This window comes from Thalassophryne amazonica, chromosome 6 (assembly GCF_902500255.1).
Source record: "Thalassophryne amazonica chromosome 6, fThaAma1.1, whole genome shotgun sequence".
Taxonomy (NCBI): Eukaryota; Metazoa; Chordata; class Actinopteri; order Batrachoidiformes; family Batrachoididae; genus Thalassophryne; species Thalassophryne amazonica.
Genome location: NC_047108.1, coordinates 74,425,389 through 74,446,115, shown reverse-complemented (window position 1 = coordinate 74,446,115; position 20,727 = coordinate 74,425,389). Strand labels below are relative to the sequence as shown.

The following is a 20,727-nucleotide window of genomic DNA, read 5'->3' as shown; positions in this document are numbered from 1 at the left end:
GGCATAGTGTAAAATGAACTCTTACTGGAGTAAAACCACTTGCATTGACTAGACAGTGCCACAGACCGAATGTTCCCCCCTAAAATTCGGTCTGCCCTGCCTTCACTGCGCATGCATCATCAGCCACGGTTCACCGATTATCACCTCATTTCTGTTTAAAACTCCCCTCCAGTCATCATCTATCTCAGCAACAGATATCTGAATCTTTTGTACAACAATCGTTTCCACATAAATTCAGCATTATTTCATCAGAAAAGGCAGAGAAGCAATCACAGTGCCGCAGCTACATGAGCTGCTAGCTGATGCGTTCACTAACCGTCCGTCATTTCAAAGCGCCGTGGAGTAACGCCTCGTTTCTGCTTAAAACGGCCTTGTTTCTGCTTAAAACTGACTTTAGAATGATTTAAGAGGTTTTACCTTTTCATCTGATGGTTAATAATCACATTAATCCATTTGATCGCTTTGGGTGAAGACAGTCCATCCACAGAGCGTCTGAGCTCCAAAATGACACATGCACAGTGGAGGCAGGGCAGGGGATAGAACCGTTTAGTCAGCAACACCATTAGAGCTGATTTGACTCTACAGTAGTGTTTTTACTCTTTTTAGAGTGGAATCAAATGTTATCCCAGCAGAGTAAATTTTACTCAGCAAAATTTACTGTGTATTTTATGTTGTTTTAATGATTTATCACCCAATGGTACCTCAAAAGGTCCATTTCTGACTAGTCACCACACAGCCTTTATAAACAATGAAAACAATGCCCTTGCCAGCGCCACTGGAGGAAGCTTGTGGCATGCCCAACCGCTTGAAGGTAAGAACTCAGTTCATCACCTGCACACATGCATGAAGGATTTTGACACTGATCCCTTTAACATCTCCACACCTACAATGAGGTCACTACAATCTGACCTGGTCACATGATTGGAGCTTGTGCATGATCTTAAGATGGCAGGCCCACATGGCCAAGCTCAAGTTAACCACCCCCACCCTAACTCACAAGCATGAGTGTTCACCAAGAATAATCCTCTCACTGCAAGCATCCACACGAATAAGAAGTGGAATGCCCCTAGTAAAGAGAAAAATGAATATCTGATGCACCTATGAAAGTGGCTCAAATGGTGAGGTCAGGGCTGGCAGCCCTGGTAGGTCTGTCAGAGGGATCAGGTATGATCCAATTTGAGTCAACCCCTGAAGATAGAGTGACCGAGCAGTGCCGCCCATTGTACAATGTAGCACTGCTCACTCACTCTGTTTCTCAAGAAACAGACCCATCAGTCGATCAATAACTAAAGACCCAACGAGCTGAACATGGCTCGTCCATGCGTGGGACGAAAAGCAACGTTGTCATACAGAAACAATAGCTGCAAGAACGTTTTATCAACTACTTTAACTATTTACGCACGTTCCAGCTATTTGTGGCTGGAACAGCTGTGCGCACACGCACGTTCATCAAAGCGTTAAGGTCGGCCGTTCACTTTGTTTTTCTTTTGTTAGTTTAGGTTTTGTTTCATTCCTTTTTGTGCTCTTGATTCATTTCTACACCTTTTCTCTGTTGGGAAAGTGTAGGTACACGGACCCACAACAGGGGGCGCAAATGAACGGACAATGGATGAGGTCAAATAACAACACTTTACTGTTGTGAATGGGCACAACAAATACAATCAGATTACAACAATAGACAAAAGCCAAATCACAAAAGGTGTCGTGTGGGCAGGCTCGAAGATAGGAGACGTCTGTCCAAAGCAGAACCGGAACCACACGATTTCCTCCGCCACCAGACCCCGGGAATACTGGAGCCGCCAAGTCCCGAACTCCCAGGTGGCCACTGCCTTCGCGTGTCGGACCTGATACTGCTGGCGAGGAACAAAAGAACAATTAAATGTGGGTGCGTCTGCACCCAGGAATCCGTACGGCAGGAAAACTACCTCCACCACTCGTTGGAAAAGGAGTCAGCTAAACAACTCACAAAAGTCACAAAAGATCACTGTTAACCAGTCAGCTGAGCACGTTACCTTCCAGGTAGAACGATATCTCGGCAAAGAGGTGGAGGCGTCGTCCTGCTGATATTCCCCTGCTGATCAGATGATGGGTAACAGCTGTTGCAGGTGATGCGTGACAGCTGTCACCCTGGCTGCTCCTGTGAGGCGACTTCGCTCTCTCGTGCCTGAAGCCCGCACTTCAGGCAGGGCGCCCTCTGGTGGTGGGCCAGCAGTACCTCCTCTTCTGGCGGCCCACACAACATTCTCGATGATTTGTAACTTTTTTCCTTCGTTCAGCTATCATTGTGTGCCGTGTGACCGGGCCCATCTGAACCCACTACTACTACACATAAATCATAAATAACCCACCACGCAACCAATCAATTTATTTTTCATTGATATTTCAATTTATTTTCATTTATATAGCGCCAAATCACAACAAAGTTGCCTCAAGGTGCTTCACACAAGTAAGGCCGAAACTTACCAACCCCCAGACCAAGCACACAGGCAACAGTGGTAAGGAAAAATTCCCTCTGATGATTTGACAAAGAAACCTCAAGCAGACCAGACTCAACGGGGTGACCCTCTGCTTGGGCCATGCTACCGATACAATTGACAAAACAATTTACAAAAAGAATACACAGGAAATTCTGCCAGTGCACAGGACGGGAGGGTTGCAGCAGAAGACACCACTCCCATATCTGGATGGAGCCACACCTTAAACAAAGTAGTCCTGCACCCTGAGAACACACACAAGCTTAGGCTAAGCGTTTGCTGGTCAAATTGATGCCGATGTTTCAGTGGACCAAGAACCATCATTTCAGTCTTGTCGGAGTTTCAAAGTAGGAAATTGCTAGACATACAGCTTTTCACTGATGCAAGGCAATCTTCTAAGGATTTTATGTGGATGAGATTACCAGCAGTTATCGGCATGTATAACTGAGTATCATCAGCACAGCAATGAAAGGTAGTGTTATTGTACAAAACACAGTGAGAATGACTGGTCAGGTATGATGTCAACCATGCAAGGGCATTCCCAGTAATCCTAAAATGATTTTCCAGCCAATCGAGTAGAATATGATGATCCACAGTATCAAACACAGCACTAAGATCTAACAGCAACAGATCCGTAGTGGTGTCCGAATCCACTGCAAGCAGAAGATGTCTGCTTGTTGTCTCAGAAGTTGTCTCAGAGTGATGCTGAAAAACTAATTCATGCATTTATTTCCTCTAGGCTGGACTATTGTAATTCATTATTATCAGGTTGTCCTAAAAGTTCCCTAAAAAGCCTTCAGTTAATTCAAAATGCTGCAGCTAGAGTGCTGACGGGGACTAGAAGGAGAGAGCATATCTCACCCATATTGGCCTCTCTTCATTGGCTTCCTGTTAATTCTAGAATAGAATTTAAAATTCTTCTTCTTACTTATAAGGTTTTGAATAATCAGGTCCCATCTTATCTTAGGGACCTCGTAGTACCATATCACCCCAATAGAGCGCTTCGCTCTCAGACTGCAGGCTTACTTGTAGTTCCTAGGGTTTGTAAGAGTAGAATGGGAGGCAGAGCCTTCAGCTTTCAGGCTCCTCTCCTGTGGAACCAGCTCCCAATTCAGATCAGGGAGACAGACACCCTCTCTACTTTTAAGATTAGGCTTAAAACTTTCCTTTTTGCTAAAGCTTATAGTTAGGGCTGGATCAGGTGACCCTGAACCATCCCTTAGTTATGCTGCTATAGACGTAGACTGCTGGGGGGTTCCCATGATGCACTGTTTCTTTCTCTTTTTGCTCTGTATGCACCACTCTGCATTTAATTATTAGTGATCGATCTCTGCTCCCCTCCACAGCATGTCTTTTTCCTGGTTCTCTCCCTCAGCCCCAACCAGTCCCAGCAGAAGACTGCCCCTCCCTGAGCCTGGTTCTGCTGGAGGTTTCTTCCTGTTAAAAGGGATTTTTTCCTTCCCACTGTAGCCAAGTGCTTGCTCACAGGGGGTCGTTTTGACCGTTGGGGTTTTACATCATTATTGTATGGCCTTGCCTTACAATATAAAGCGCCTTGGGGCAACTGTTTGTTGTGATTTGGCGCTATATATAAAAAAAAAATTGATTGATTGATTGATTGATAGTGAGAGCCGTCTCTGTGGAATGATATTTTCTAAAAGCAGACTGCAGTGACTCAAAAAGATTATTCTCAGTAAGGTGGTCCACGAGCTGTTGTGAAACTACCTTTTCCAGAATTTTAGAGCAAAATGATAGATTTGATATTGACCTATACTTTTTTCAATAAGTAATGGTTTAATCACTGCAGATTTGAAACATTTAGGAACAGATCCAGAGGTTAATGGCAGATTAATAATTTCCAGCACAGTCAGCCCAAGAATGGGCCACAGGTCCTGAAACAGTTTTGTTGGTATAGGATCAAATAAGCAGGTCGTTACAATTATTCGAATTTTCAGTGGACAATTATGTATGGCAATTAAATAGTTTAAAACCTGCATATACAAACATTTGGTTTCCATACATAATCAACCATTGATGATTATAATATTTATAATGATGATTGGGTGGGTGGCAGGTGGATGCTCCCACTTTAGCGCTCTATGGGCTGCTGCGTGACTGACTTTTGCCACTCGCTGTCCATGGAGCTAAAACAGGAAAAAATAAAAAGAGAAAATGAAAAATCCCACACCTTACAAGCATGCAGCTGCTGGCACACATGCATGGACAGAGCATGTTTGAGTGTGTATTTGAGTAGTGATGTGCACTGGAAAGCTGTTTTTCCTACTATAGTTTATTGTTGAACCCACATGTTAACACATGAAAACTTGCACAGCACAGCTCAGTAATAATAAGAACAGAACAGGAGAAGTGAGAATGTGGAAATTCTTGTGGTGTGATGTAATAACAATTAGGATGAGGAATGCATCATGCAAGTGGTAAGAAAATAGTGGGAATATAATAATAAAATATTTTTCTCCTCTATTTTATTTCATTCACCAGCATCCCACCCAATTAAATATGTTTTTGTTGTTTTTGGTTGTTTGTTTGATTTTGTATTACTTAGGCCACCTAGCACATATTCTTCACCTTCCAGAGAGCCATGAGGTGATGTGAGATAGTTCCCCCCCCTCCACAGACACAAAGGGACTGTCACTGATACCCAGAATCTGTGAGAATAAATACCCTTGAGCCAATGGGTACATGTAGACGGCAAAAGATTTGCAACAGATGCCAAGAGATTTGCACAATTCCTCTAACTGTCACAGTCATTCAACATACTATTGCATGCAGATTGGATGCAATTGCCAACTTGGCTTTGTTCATTCGCACACCCATAAGAGGTGACTTGCTGTCAGGCTCTGTCTTATGGCTGTTTTATCACCGTGTGACTGTGCCTCTGACTGTCGGTGGCTGCAGACCAAGTTGTCGTCTTTGACATCCCCATTTCGGGGGTTTATGATTGCAGTGTGATAGCAAGGTGATTGCACATGTTTGAGATCAAACTTGAGGCAAGTTTGAGGTTGAGCTGCAGTCTTCAACCACTGTTTTTCCTGGTGTAGCTGAGCCTTTATTCAACAAATTTATGCTCTGTTCAGAAACCAAGGTCAATTATACTGGACCAACTGTACGAGACAGTGAGGACATGGATGTGTCTGTCCAAATGACTTATGGTTTACAACAAATCCAAGAGGATCTACTGATTAAAAGCAAAACTATTAACTGCCCTACCATACTCTCAGAAGTCGGAGATTATCATCATACCTTTACATGTGATCGCTGGCAGAGACCATACATCACATTTTGATGGACATGGGGTGAAGAAAGCAATGATTGAGTAGATGATTGTTGATCCTCTGGCAAGCGAGATCTTGAGACAAGCAGGTGAGCATCTGAAGTTAAAGGTGATATAAAGGCATTTATTCTCGTCAGTGTCTACCCTGAGATTGCAGATGTTGCCTGCTGCCAGGCCAGAACTTCCAAATGGCACAAATGGAAGAAGAACAATGCAATCCACCTCTCACCTAATGATGACATGTTGGATCATCATGTGGAAAGGATGAACTATATCGCATATAGCCAGCTCCATTATAACCTGAGAGAGCACCTGTCCCTTGCTGGCTATGGCCTTGGAATCATGAAAGAACCAACCACTGTACCACCATCCTGGTTTCTGGTAGGCAAGCATCCAGGTAAACAACTGGTCCAGCCCTACCTCTCAAAAGTAGCCATCTGTCTACCACAACTAAGTGAAACATGGGTGTCATCCACGTGGCCTTCTTCAGTCACTGTACCCTCAACAGTGACACACCTGCACGCTGAATCATGTCTAGAGAAATGTGCCACATGACCAAAATGTCATAGCTGACATTCTCTCACAATGCAAGTGATACTCCTCATCGGAGTATCCCAAAGTAAGGGGCTTTGTCGCCATTGTACACACATGGATACATATAACAAAATGTGTCCCCTGCATCCAGCCCATTCTAATTATAGTAAGACACAATTCAACTAGTAGGAGCAGTGGGCAGCCACAGCCTCCCCCCAGGGGGCCAAGTCCAAATGAAAGAGACTCCGTACCAAAGACATCCAGTCGTCACCTCACGTCACTGGTTTGCACCCAAGTCTAACAGCCATACAGTATGATCACTGGGGAAAAACATGTTGACAAATGTTTTACCTCCATATTGTTATACATACCTAACATACTGTATGTTAGGTATGTATGTTAGGTTTCCCAAACTCCAAGAACTCTGACACTGGGGTGAGATAAAATCAATGGAGAAGTTCAATGGAAACAATTAAAAAACAAACAAACAACATTTTGTGTTGAATTACATAACTTCTACATTACATACATGTACACACCCACGTTATCAAACTTGCATTGTATTCTAGGTGACGCAAATCCAACAACCCCAATGATTTTGAGGTTTATAGGGTCAAAGGGAAAGTTCATTTAAAAGCATTTAAATTCAAAATTGCTTTGGAAGCTACCACAACTTAGATTTGTGTGTGCTGCATGATGCCTGTTGACTTATTTTTACTAACAAGGGTTATCACCGTCTGTGGTTGTTATAGAAGGAGGACTGCATTTTTACTGCACTTCATCTAACACATGCTCTAAGGTCTTTACAACAATGCCTCACATTTGTGGGCTGAGACAAGGCAGATTAAGTGTCTTGTCCAAGGAAGCAGACAGGCAGCATGAACGGGATTCAAACCCAGGTCTACATATTAGCAGACCAGCTCCTTATCCACTGAACTACCTGCTCTGCAATTATCATGAATGACAAACTAAATGGAAAACACTTTTATCTGCATAAACACTGTAACAGTGTTTCAGTGAGGTAGATGAGACAGACGGATACATTTTGGGAGACCTCTTCTGAGACTGTGTGTACATGATGGCGGCATGGTTGCAGGCTCCTAAGGGTTTTTAGTATAAGCATTATACTCACATGGTTTGGAGATGAGGGTTTCCCACGAAGGCCCTCTCAGGAATGGCTTTGATATTGTTGTTATGGAAGCCCCTGTAAATATAAAAACATATTGCAAGTCACTATGGCTGTTTTGACTGTGTGTGGGGTTATTATAAATGTGTTTGCGTCAAGGAGGTGGGGGAGCAACAGAATGCTGTATGTTTGTGAGTTAGATTGAAGTCATGTGTCCTCATGTTGCACCTGCTGCTGCAGCTGAAAAACATTTTTTGGACACATGAGATGGAAATGCACACATACACCGTATCCGTGACACATATGCTCGCAGTGGAACATCTGCTGAAGCTGAGGAAAACCAGTTTATGTGAATGTGCGTGTGTATGCGTGTGTGTACGTGCCGAGGAGCGAGTGCGTGGGTGTGTAGGCAGCACCTGCTAAGGGCGAGAGAGATTGTATCCGAGTGCCACATTAAAATCACTTAACGGGATTAGTTGGGATAAGTCAACCATGATAGTCATGCCGCACAGGTGTGTTTCTGCATATGTGTGTGTGTGTGTGTGTGTACACGCACTCACAGTTCCTGAAGCTTACTCAGTGTCCTGATTGCCACAGGGAACTCCTGCAGATCATTATAATTTAAATCCCTGAAAGAGAGAGAAAGCAAGATCCAAAAGTTACAAAGCATATTGAAACCTTATGTCTGTACAGGAGCGTTCGATTCCAGGAAATCATTATTTATCCATATATGTAAGATTTTACATATGCCAACCAAGGCTTATTATTACTTTGTATCTGGATGCATTTTTCTCACCATGACCCAGTATACAGGTGTCTAACTGTTGAGGACCCCAATGACTGGAGGAGGCCAGGGAGACGCCCACTTTTCTACTCGCTGTGGCACATAGATTGTTACTTTTGAGCAGTAGGGATACATTGCTGTCTACGTGGGTGGTTGTCAATCAGGACACAAAGCAGTTCTGCCGTGTGGTGGATGCCGTGCCATGAGACACCAGCGCAAGTTCATAGACCCGATCGTTAATTGGGAAACCTTTCACTATATACAGTAGTGTTCAGAATAATAGTAGTGCTATGTGACTAAAAAGATTAATCCAGGTTTTGAGTATATTTCTTACTGTTACATGGGAAACAAGGTACCAGCAGATTCAGTAGATTCTCACAAATCCAACAAGACCAAGCATGCACACTCTTAAGGCTATGAAATTGGGCTATTAGTAAAAAAAAAAAAGTAGAAAAGGGGGTGTTCACAATAATAGTAGCATCTGCTGTGGACGCTACAACCTCAAAACTATTATGTTCAAACTGCTTTTTTAGAAATCCTGTGAATCACTAAACTAGTATTTAGTTGTATAACCACAGTTTTTCATGATTTCACATCTGCGAGGCATTAATTTTGTTGGTTTGGAACCAAGATATTTCTTGTTTACTAGTGTGCTTGGGGTCACTGTCTTGTTGAAACACCCATTTTAAGTGCATGTCCTCTTCAGCATAAGGCAACATGACCTCTTCAAGTATTCTGACATATCCAAACTGATCCATGATACCTGGTATGCGATATATAGGCCCGACACCATAGTAGGAGAAACATGCCCATATCATGATGCTTGCACCACCATGCTTCACTGTCTTCACTGTGAACTGTGGTTTGAGTGAGTTTGGGGTCGTCTCACAAACTGTCTCTGGCCCTTGGACCCAAAAAGAACAATTTTACTCTCATCAGTCCACAGAATATTCCTCCATTTCTCTTTAGGCCAGTTGATGTGTTCTTTGGCAAATTGTAACCTCTTCTGCACATATCTTTTATTTAACAGAGGGACTTTGCGGGGGATTCTTGCATATAAATTAGCTTCACACAGGCATCTTCTAACTGTCACAGCACTTACAGGTAACTCCAGACTGTCTTTGATCATCCTGGAGCTGATCAATGGGTGAGCCTTTGCCATTCTGGTTATTCTTCTATCCATTTTGATGGTTGTTTTCCGCTTTCTTCCATGCGTCTCTGTTTTCCATTTTAAAGCATTGGAGATCATTGTAGATGAACAGCCTATAATTTTTTGCACCTGTGTATATGTTTTCCCCTCTCCAGTCAACTTTTTAATCAAACTACGCTGTTCTTCTGAACAATGTCCTGAACGTCCCATTTTCCTCAGGCTTTCAAAGAGAAAAGCATGTTCAACTGGTGCTGGCTTCATCCTTACATTGGGGACACCTGATTCACACCTGTTTGTTCCACAAAATTGACAAACTAACTGACTGAATGCCACACTACTATTATTGTGAACACCCCCTTTTCTACTTTTTTTACTAATAGCCCAATTTCATAGCCTTAAGAGTGTGCATATCATGAATGCTTGGTCTTGTTGGATTTGTGAGAATCTACTGAATCTACTGGTACCTTGTTTCCCAACTAGTCCTTTCTAGTTGAATTCTAGGTTAACAATGTGGACAAAATGCTGTATTTTCCGGGCTATAGTTATCATCCATCCATCCTTCCATTTTCTTCCGCTTTATCCGGAGTCGGGTCACGGGGGCAGCAGCTCAAGCAAAGCCGCCCAGACCTCCCCATCCACACACACCTCCCCCTGCTCCTCTGGGGGAACCCCAAGGTGTTCCCAAGCCAGCCGAGAGATGTAGTCCCTCCAGCGTGTCCTGGGTCTTCCCCGGGGCCTCCTCCCAGTGGGACATGCCCGAAACACCTCTCCAGCGAGGCGTCCAGGGGGCATCCGGAAAAGATGCCCGAGCCACCTCAACTGACTCCTTTCGACGTGGAGGAGCAGCGGCTCGACTCCGAGCTCCTCCTGAGTGACCGAGCTCCTCACCCTATCTATAAGGGAGCGCCCAGCCACCCTGCGGAGGAAACTCATCTCGGCCGCTTGTACTCGCGATCTCGTTCTTTCGGTCATGAGCCAAATCTCATGACCATAGGTGAGGATCAGAACGTAGATCGATCGGTAAATCGAGAGCTTTGTCCCCCTACTCAGCTCTCTCTTCACCACGACGGTCCGATACAGCGACCGCATCACTGCAGATGCTGCACCGATCCGTCTATCGATCTCACGCTCCATCTGTCCCTCACTCGTGAACAAGACCCCGAGATACTTAAACTCCTCCACTTGAGGCAAGGACACTCCACCGACCTGAAGAGGGCAAAGCACCTTTTTCCGGTCGAGAACCATGGCCTTGGATTTGGAGGTGCTGATTTTCATCCCGGCGCTTCACACTTGGCTGCAAACCACCCCAGTGCACGCTGAAGGTCCTGATTTGACAAAGCCAACAGAACCACATCATCCGCAAACAGCAGAGACGAGATTCTGTGGTTCCCAAACCAGACCCCCTCTACACCCTGGCTGCGCCTAGAAATTCTGTCCATAAAAATAATGAACAGAACCGGTGACAAAGGGCAGCCCTGGCGGAGGCCAACGTGCACTGGAAACAGGTTTGACTTACTACCGGCAATGCGAACCAAGCTCCTGCTGCGGTCGTACAGGGACCGGATAGCCCTTAACAAAGGACCCCGGACCCCGTACTCCCGGAGCACTCCCCACAGGGTGCCCCGAGGAACACGGTCGAACGCCTTCTCCAGATCCACAAAACACATGTGGACTGGTTGGGCAAACTCCCATGAACCCTCGAGCACCCGATGGAGCGTGTAGAGCTGGTCCAGTGTGCCGCGACCAGGACGAAAACCACACTGCTCCTCCTGAATCTGAGGTTCGACCATCGGTCGAATTCTCCTCTCCAGTACTCTGGAATAGACCTTACCGGGGAGGCTGAGGAGTGTGATCCCCCTATAGTTGGAACACACCCTCCGGTCCCCCTTCTTAAACAGAGGGACCACCACCCCGGTCTGACAATCCAGAGGCACTGTCCCCGATCGCCACGCGATGTTGCAGAGGCGTGTCAGCCAAGACAGCCCCACAACATCCAGAGACTTAAGGTACTCAGTCACACGTTACACGCTATAGTTATCACTGGAATATTAATTGCATTTGACCAAACAAGCACTGTGAAGAGGTCAATCTAAAAGTCACATTCTAATTTAAAACATGATGCCACTGCTTCATGCAATAAGAAGCCAAATTAATTTAACTTGCTCTTTATTTATTTATAATGCAAACACTGCTTTAGCATGCAGACATTAATTAGCTCAGCAATGTTATTGTATGAAGCACAAAGAACTTGTGTAAACTGCTTCTTTGGTCAATGAGCAGATAATCACAGGTGAGGGAAAACATGCAATGTAACTGACGTTTGAAAGCTTGGCACATTATTTATTTATGAAGCAAACACTCTGTTCGTAACCAGAAGCTTCAAGACTAATTAATGTTATTGTACGAGGCAGAAATAACTTGACTAAACTGCTTCATTAGACCACTGAACAGGTGATCAAATGTGAGATAAATGTGCAATGTAATTAAATGTGTAAAAGCTCAGCACATTATTTATTCATAACACAAACACCTTAGGTTTGTCTTGCTGACCTACTGTTGCTGTTCTTGTTGTCTCACACAGTCCAAACAAGTGTTATGTTGAGAAGGACGGAAGTTATTTTCACTGTTTTTATTGTAGAGAATGATTTTTCAGTTTGAGATCATGATTTCTTAAATGTACTCTTTCTATAAGACACAGAATATCTCTTTCATTCAGATGATCTTCTTCTTTTATAGTGGCTGACATCTAGCCAAAGTCTCAGTCACACGGCACTAACGAAGGACACTGAAGCCAAAACAAAACAAGAAATCTGGACTTACGTTGACTTTCAGAGACATCGTTTAACTGTCGTCCAGCTTCGCTTCTGTAGCTGGCGCTTCGTCAGAATTTTCAAACTGTTGAAAAATGTGAACGAATCCTGACGATAACTTCAATTAGTCCGTAATCCATTTTGCTTTCTGTCTTGATGGTTCCTCATTATTTGCATAGTTTCCGTACCATCAGCATTCTGTTCGATTGTCATCCAACTTCGTCCAACCTCCCAAGTCCGATGTCTTGCACGAACATTGATGATATCTGAACGGATCAATAACTAAAGGTCTGATGAGCTGAACGTGACTTGTCCATGTGTGGGACAAAAAGCAACGTTTTCATACAGAAACAACAGCGGCAAGAACATTTGATCAGCTACTTTAACTATTTATGCGCGTTGCAGCCATCTCTGGCTACAATGTGCATGTACGCACACGTTGACAAACCTGTTACCAAGACAACTAGCTCTCACAGCTGCAAAGCATCAAGGTCGCCCTTCGCTTCATTTCTTTTGTTAGTTTCGGTTTCATTTCGGCCTTTTATGCACTCTGCATTGGCAGGCTTTTTCACCCACTTTTTCTCGATGATTTGGTACTTTGGGACTTTTTTTTACTTTGTTCAGCGATCGCCATGTACCGTGTGACCGGCCTTTAATGGTGCGTTACGTTCGTCTTCTGCTCCAAGGTGTGAATCGCAGCACCTCATTCAGTATGCAGGAGCAGCTTGTCACACATATCGAGGGTCCATCTTGTGGTCATAAGATGACAATGCAGTATTTTTTCATAGATAAGTTGCTTCAGAATATAAATCACAAGACCTCCAAATCTAACAAAAAATATGATTTATAAACCTGGAAAATATTAAATAATTTGACCAAAAGTCAAATTTCCTCATCAATTTACGCTTGTCTAATTCTTTTAATTTTCAAGAATCTGACAAGAAAAAATGTGAAGTCTTTTAGATCTGCGAGTATGTTTTTGCTTGAGTCTGAGTAAATCTCTGTGTTTTCATATGTTATATTTTCATACAGTGTCCTGATTAGTGTGTCATAGTAATTTTTTTATGATATGCACTGGCAGTTGGACAGGGTAGAGTTAATGCAGATGGTTTCTGGTATTCCCCACGAGTAAGGCCACAGTGAGAGATTAACCCTTCATACCAGGAATATCCTTACATCACTGACACCTGTCATCTTATCCCACTGAATCATCTGTTTCACTCAATAACTGCTGACCAACTTTCTAACACAAACTAGTCTGGTCCACAATGTCCCAGCCCTCTTTGTTCACATCTCTTCAACATTGCTCCAGTGTCTTATTTAGAGTTTCCTCGTTTTTCAGTTCAGTGATGCCTTTAAAATGAGTATTAAGCATAAATCATGCACATGCATGTGCCTAAATATGCTTGTGGATAACTCGGTGTTCATAATTGGAATACATCAATTTTGACACCTCAGCAGGTTTTAAACAAATTTCCCAAGCCACAATATGTTCATCGAACAGCCTTGAATTCTACATTTGACACAGTTCCTCTGCCTCAGTCTGTCTCACTTTCCCTCCTTCAGAAATGTGTGGCAGAGTCTGCGGTTACTATATTGGTGTGTGGTGTGTGTGTGTCATCATGGGTACAGCACTTACACCCAAACAATTTTCTTATAATCATGGTGAGCCATAATTTGCTTTCACCGTGCTTAGGAGGTTTGTTTTAAGAAACACAGAAGAATCTGTTGATGTTCCCTCAAGACAATTAAAGAGTTTCATCTTCAAATCCTTGTTGCTCATTTGCAGATGGTGGGATATTAATCATTGTGACTTTTTTGGCAAGTGTGCTAGACATTGTTATCTTTGGTGGAACACCCAATATATTTGAGTTGTTCCAAGTATATTAAAAGACTGTGCACGGAGAAAAATTAATTGATAGTAGCTGTTCTGTATTTACAGGTTGATAGTACAAAAATACTGGTCGTTGCATAACCAGTCAGTCTAATTTACTTAGTCGACAGATAGAAGTGTTTTCATGTGTTAACACATGAAGCTTTGATTCTGATTGTCACCTAAAAAGTCAGCTTCTTTGTAACATTCCAGGTTAATTTGTCTGTGTAATAATAGATTTTTTTCTTAGTTTTTAATAGAGTTTTTCCTGTTTATGTGACATTTAACTGGGTGTCTCTGCATTTAAATAGCTCATCTCTTGCAGCCTGTTTTGCCCCATTGTTAAAGGTAAAGCAATACCTGGTTTGTCATTGTTGCTGCAGCAAGTGTGAAAAATTGAAAATTTAAAATTTTCCATGGTGCATGCCATCACTGTGTGTGACTGCTGTTCTCACAACCAGCAACAGTGGAATTTTCCATCATTCGCCTCAATGGAAATAATTGCATGTCCATCTGCATCATACCATCTGCATCATATTGCCAACATGTGACAGCAACATCAGACACTCAATGAAAGCATAAAATTTAAATTATGTTTCTATTGTCATTTTTAGGTAACACCATTGATCTCATGGTCCCTAGTGCAGCTATCATGTAGGAGATCAAATGTTTTGTTTTAAAATAGTGTGTGAGCAACTAGGGCAGGTCATGATTATCACACTTTAGTATTGACTGTTGAAAGTGGTCAACAGTTGATGGGGTAAAGATCTGCCATGTTACCGAACTCTTTTGGATCCTGGCTGGCAACCGTCTTGGCAGACTTTCCTTTTCTTCAAAGACTAGCCACCTAGCTCAGTGTTACATGCGCTTCTGTTTCATCTATTCCAAACACTGGGGTCCTCAGCAATGATCCGTATGCCCGCTGGATAATACTTGAGGAAAACACACCACATGAGTCTTGTGTCACAACTGATCCTTCCTAACAATGTAAGTAATCGGCTACATCTGCTGTGTCTTCTTATGTAACTGCTCATTTGATATGCTATTCCAGCAGCTAAGGCTTTTCAGATGGGACCTACAGTAGTGTTCAGAATAATAGTAGTGCTATGTGACTAAAAAGATTAATCCAGGTTTTGAGTATATTTCTTCTTGTTACATGGGAAACAAGGTACCAGCAGATTCAGCAGATTCTCACAAATCCAACAAGACCAAGCATTCATGATATGCACACTCTTAAGGCTATGAAGGCTATTAGTAAAAAAAAGTACAAAAGGGGGTGTTCACAATAATAGTAGCATCTGCTGTTGATGCTACAAACTCAAAACTATTATGTTCAAATGGCTTTTTTAGCAATCCTGTGAATCACCAAACTAGTATTTAGTTGTATAACCACAGTTCTTCATGATTTCTTCACATCTGTAAGGCATTAATTTTGTTGGTTTGGAACCACGATTTTGCTTGTTTTCTAGTGTGCTTGGGGTCATTGTCTTGTTGAAACACCCATTTCAAGGGCATGTCCTCTTCAGCATAAGGCAACATGACCTCTTCAAGTATTTTGACATATCCAAAATGATCCATGATACCTGGTATGCGATATATAGGCCCAACACCATAGTAGGAGAAACATGCCCATATCATGATGCTTGCACCACCATGCTTCACTGTCTTCACTGTGAACTGTGGCTTGAATTCAGAGTTTGGGAGTCATCTCACAAACTGTCTGCGGCCCTTGGACCCAAAAAGAACACTTTTACTCTCATCAGTCCACAAAATATTCCTCCATTTCTCTTTAGGCCAGTTGATGTGTTCTTTGGCAAATTGTAACCTCTTCTGCACATGTCTTTTATTTAACAGAGGGACTTTGCGGGGGATTCTTGTAAATAAATTAGCTTCACACAGGGGTCTTCTAACTGTCACAGCACTTACAGGTAACTCCAGACTGTCTTTGATCAACCTGGAGCTGATCAATGGGTGAGCCTTTGCCATTCTGGTTATTCTTCTCTCCATTTTGATGGTTGTTTTCCATTTTCTTCCATGCGTCTCTGGTTTTTTTGTCCATTTTAAAGTGTTGTAGATCATTGTAGATGAACAGCCTATAATTTTTTGCACCTGCGTATAAGTTTTCCCCTCTCCAATCAACTTTTTAATCAAACTACACTGTTCTTCTGAACAATGTCTTGAACGTCCCATTTTCCTCAGGCTTTCAAAGAGAAAAGCATGTTCAACAGGTGCTGGCGTCATCCTTAAATAGGGGACACTTGATTCAGATCTGTTTGTTCCACAAAATTGACGAACTCGCTGACTGAATGCCATACTGCTATTATTGTGAACACCCCCTTTTCTACTTTTTTTACTAATAGCCCAATTTCTTAGCCTTAAGAGTGTGCATCATCTTGTTGGATTTGTGAGAATCTACTGAATCTACTGGTACCTTGTTTCCCATGTAACAATAAGAAATATACTCAAAACCTGGATTAATCTCTTTAGTCACATAGCACTATTATTATTCTGAACACTACTGTATAATCAGAGATATCTAGTCTAGTTACACACATTTCATAGTTATTTAAAAAAAAAACACTAGAGCACCGTGCTCGTACAGCACAAACCTCCGCCAACCCTAGTTTCCAATTCCTCAAAATTTTACCTTGGAAAAAAATGTGCAAAGTCAAAGTCCTGTTAGTAGTGACTTTTCAGAAGCTAAATTAGATGTGATCAAATGTCAGGACTGGAGTATGTTTTTAGTTCATGCACTTGAATCAAAGTTTTTTGTGGTGCTGTCAGGTTTTTTTTTTTTTCAACTTTTCAGTTTCTGAATTCTTTTTCAGATAATCTTCACAGAACACTGGTTATCTCTGCTATGTACAATTTGTGATTGGCCAAAAATCTCTCATTTGGATCAGATCTGGATTTTTCCAATTTTCCAAGATTTTTCCTGACTTTGACCTTTGATCTATGACCTTGAAAATTGAATCAGTTTGTGCCTATCAGGATATGAATCTTCAGTAAAAAGTTCATAATGATATATAAAAAACTGTGGGCTCCAGGCTGTTTACAAACAGACAAACAAATTAAATGCACTGCATTTATATTGCGCTTTTCCATCTGCATCAGACGTTCAAAGCACTTTACAATAATGCCTCACATTCACCCCGATGTGAGGGTGCTGCCATAGAAGGTACTCACTACACACTAGGAGCAACTACAGGATTAAGGACCTTGCCCAAGGGCCCTTAGTGATTTTCCGGTCAGGCTGGGATTTGAACCGAGGATCCTCTGATCTCAAGCCTAACGCTTAACCACTAACTCACCTCCCAAACAAAGTGGCGAAAACATAACCTCCTCCAACTTCCTTGGGAAAAATTTGGGAGCCAATAAAACACTCATACACTCTAAAAAAAGGAATTGCTGTCTCAATGAGAAAAACTTTTGAGAAACATTTGCATAGTTTTTTTAAAGTTATTTCAACTTTCAACTGAGTTAATGCTACAAGACTTCTCAAGTTAAGCTGAAATAACATTAGTTATTTTGAAATAACTTTAAAAAAAAATCTATGCAAATTGTTCCATCACTTGTTCTCGCTGAGACAGCGGTTCATTTTTTAGAGTGTAGCTTGACCTTCATCCGTGTGGTCAGGTTACTGTTAACTGGGAATACTATTCATACTTTTTGTTCAATTTAAAGGAGGTCTTTATTTCTTGGGCATTTTTTTCAGACAACATGATTGATGGAAAGTAGACCATACAGACTGAGTCTTGATGCTCTCCCTGACACTTTTTCATCATCAAACCCAGGTCACTGTTTGGGAAAACACAGCACCTATTCATTGGAGCCTATAAAATGAAACAGTTTAGGCTGTTCACATGGCTGTGTGCTGTCCAAGGATTTAGATGTTGATGCAATCAAGATCTTTTTGTCATGTAGATTTTGAGGTTTAATTCATGGAATTTAACAAAATAGAATTATGACATTGTTACACACAGTCTTCGATGGCTTAAGTAATTCAACAAACTAAATATATGTATTTTTTTATATACAAATCATAACTTTTACAGCCATTTTTAAAAAAGACAAGTCGGGGGATGAATAAATGAACATCTCCAACTCACTAAATACGTCTTGGCCTTCATTTGCTTCAATCATTAAACCTGTCTAGAGTATGCAGTTCTCAAAAGCAGAATGATCATGCAAGAAGAAGACAAGTGAGGGGAGCTACCAATCCACCCATGACAGTTCTGAAGTAGTTATAGGCTTCTTTGGGTGTGATTAGAGATAGTTAAACTTTTGAGTGTTCCTTCACCAGTCACAGCTTCATGGTGGAAGGCAGAGCAGGACTCTAACACAAGAAAACAAATCAAAGCTTAGCTCAAGTCTTCCATGTGCTTTCAGGTAAAACTGAAGTTGAAATATCACGTCTTGTTTTGTTTGTTTATTTGTTTTTTATTTTTCCAGAAATTCCTTCTCTGCACCAATCCATCATGAATTGTACAAGTGGTGATGTAACAGACAAAAGTTGCCTTCTGCAGTTTTTTTCATGACTGCCACAGAAGGTTATAACTCCTTTACACTTATCATGGGTGTCCTTGTGGCTTCCCTCACTACTGTCCTTATTACACTGTAACTCAGTTTTTGAGAACTGCAGATTCAAGACATGTTTAATATACAGTACTACACTGTTTGTATTTCTTAATGATTGTTATAAAAGATGTTCAGTACATATTCAGAGACTTGGAAATCTCTGTGTATCCATCCCTTGACTTGTTTGAAGAAAACTTGCTGTAAAAGCGGTGATTTATCTTTACAGCAATTCTGATATTTATTTTGTCCAGTTATTCTTGGATTTTAAAAATGGAAGCATTTATAAATATGGCTGTAGTTTGTAAATTGTTGATAGGATATTTTTGTTAAATCCCTTGAATTCAAGCTGAACATCTACACTGCAAGCGCATCTTGACTTTAATTTCAACTTAATTTTGGCGAAATTACAAAACTGCTTGGATGTCCAAATACGTATGGACCAGACTGGGCGTGATTGTGATGTGTTGCAATATTTAATGATAATCACTGTGTAGCTTGCGTGTGTGTGAGATACTCACAGTGTCTCCAGACTATGTAAACCTTCAAAACATCTCGCACCCATGCTCTGGATGTGGTTATTATGGAGATGCCTGGAAAATGGCCACAAATATTTTTCAACAAATTAGAAATGATTTTTCTCAGAAACATTTCCACTGCAATCATCACAACTCTGTGAATAATTTTTCCAGGAAGGTAAGACGTCCAAGCCCAGGAGAGATTAAAGTAAATGACTCAAGATGTCACTTACAGGACAACAAGAGCGGAGAGGTTGGTGAACGCTCGGTCTGGGATGTGCGTGATCTGATTGAGGGCCAGAGTCATGGCCTGGAGGGATGGGAGAGAGTCCAGGGCTGTCACTGGAATCTCAGTTAATGAGTTATCGTCCAACCACAGGTGTCTCAGAGAGCGAACCCCTCTAAAGGCTCCACCAGGAACCTCCGACAGCAAGTTAGCGTCCAGACGTCTGCAAGGTGAGAGAAACTAACCTGAGCGAGATAATCACCCGGTCTGAGCACACAGTGTGTTTGCTTATGTGTGTCTGTGCTTGTGCATTTGTGGTTACTATGTGTCATACCGTTAAAAATCTTTGGCTTACAATAATGTTATTATGAGAATTAAACATGCTTTATTCTTCTTTCATCTTCACTTCAGATTTTAAGATGTTCCACGTTATGATTTACTCCCGTGCAAATTAAGCCATGTCTATCTCTACCAGCACAGACATGTATGAAATCTAAGATGAGAGAAGCAAACATAAGCCTGTGCAAACAGCCATAGCAAACAAGTTTTATTCCACTTCACATTGTTCGTGATTTGTAACAAATGTTTTCTTCCCATGGGGACAAAAAGATACTTTATGCCTGATGTTTCTACTACTCTGACACATAACAATAATAGCACTGATGATAATGACGATGATGATAATAAGACCTAATAAATATGTTGATGTGAATTTTGGGGGAATTCTGCTGTATTCCTGCTTGGACACTGACTCGCTGGGTGTATTCCATTTAAAGAGAATTTGCTCTGCACCATTTGGATGTTTTTTGAGCCATCAGTTGTCGTGATCACTGGACTCATAGATACGGTTTCTAGATGCAACATTTGTGCCTTTGTGTGTTTGTCATTCTTTTGTTATGTTATTTGTGATTTTGTCATTGTCAGTATGGACAAAGCAGATGGCCACCCCACTAAATCTGGTCTGCTTGAGGATTCTTCCTATTCAAAAATGCGTGTGTGTGTGTGTGTGGTTCCTCAACACCAATGTGCTTGCTGTGGGGGTGGGTAATGTTAGACCTTAGCCTTGTGAAGTGACTTATTTTGTGACTTTTCACTGCATATATACTGCTCAAAATAGCAATGTGTTTGTTCCCCTAATTATTTTGAGCAGTGTGAATTGGTTTAATTGTGGTTTTATACTAAATTATTGACATTCAAAACTTTATGTGGATTTTCCAGCATGGTGCATTAGTGGTTTGTACTGTTGCCTCACAGTGAGAAGGTATCAGGTTTGCTTCCGCCCTGGTCCTTTCTGTGTGAAGTTTGTATGTTCTCCTCATCTGTGCGTAGGTTCTCTCTGCGTGCGTTGGCTTCCTCCCACTTCCA

The 20,727-nt window shown here is 41.9% G+C and overlaps 1 protein-coding gene across 1 annotated transcript in view; it reads right to left on the bottom strand.

Annotated features, from left to right (window-relative positions):
- LOC117512436 (leucine-rich repeat-containing G-protein coupled receptor 6) overlaps positions 1 to 20,727 on the bottom strand; it is a 148,279-nt gene that overhangs the window by 18,343 nt on the left and 109,209 nt on the right. The window contains exons 5-8 of the mRNA XM_034172508.1: positions 19,370 to 19,585; positions 19,140 to 19,211; positions 7,987 to 8,055; positions 7,433 to 7,504 (exon numbers count right to left, since the gene is read on the bottom strand). Of these exons, the coding sequence (XP_034028399.1) occupies positions 7,433 to 7,504; positions 7,987 to 8,055; positions 19,140 to 19,211; positions 19,370 to 19,585 (429 nt within the window). The remainder of the gene's footprint in view (positions 1 to 7,432; positions 7,505 to 7,986; positions 8,056 to 19,139; positions 19,212 to 19,369; positions 19,586 to 20,727) is intronic.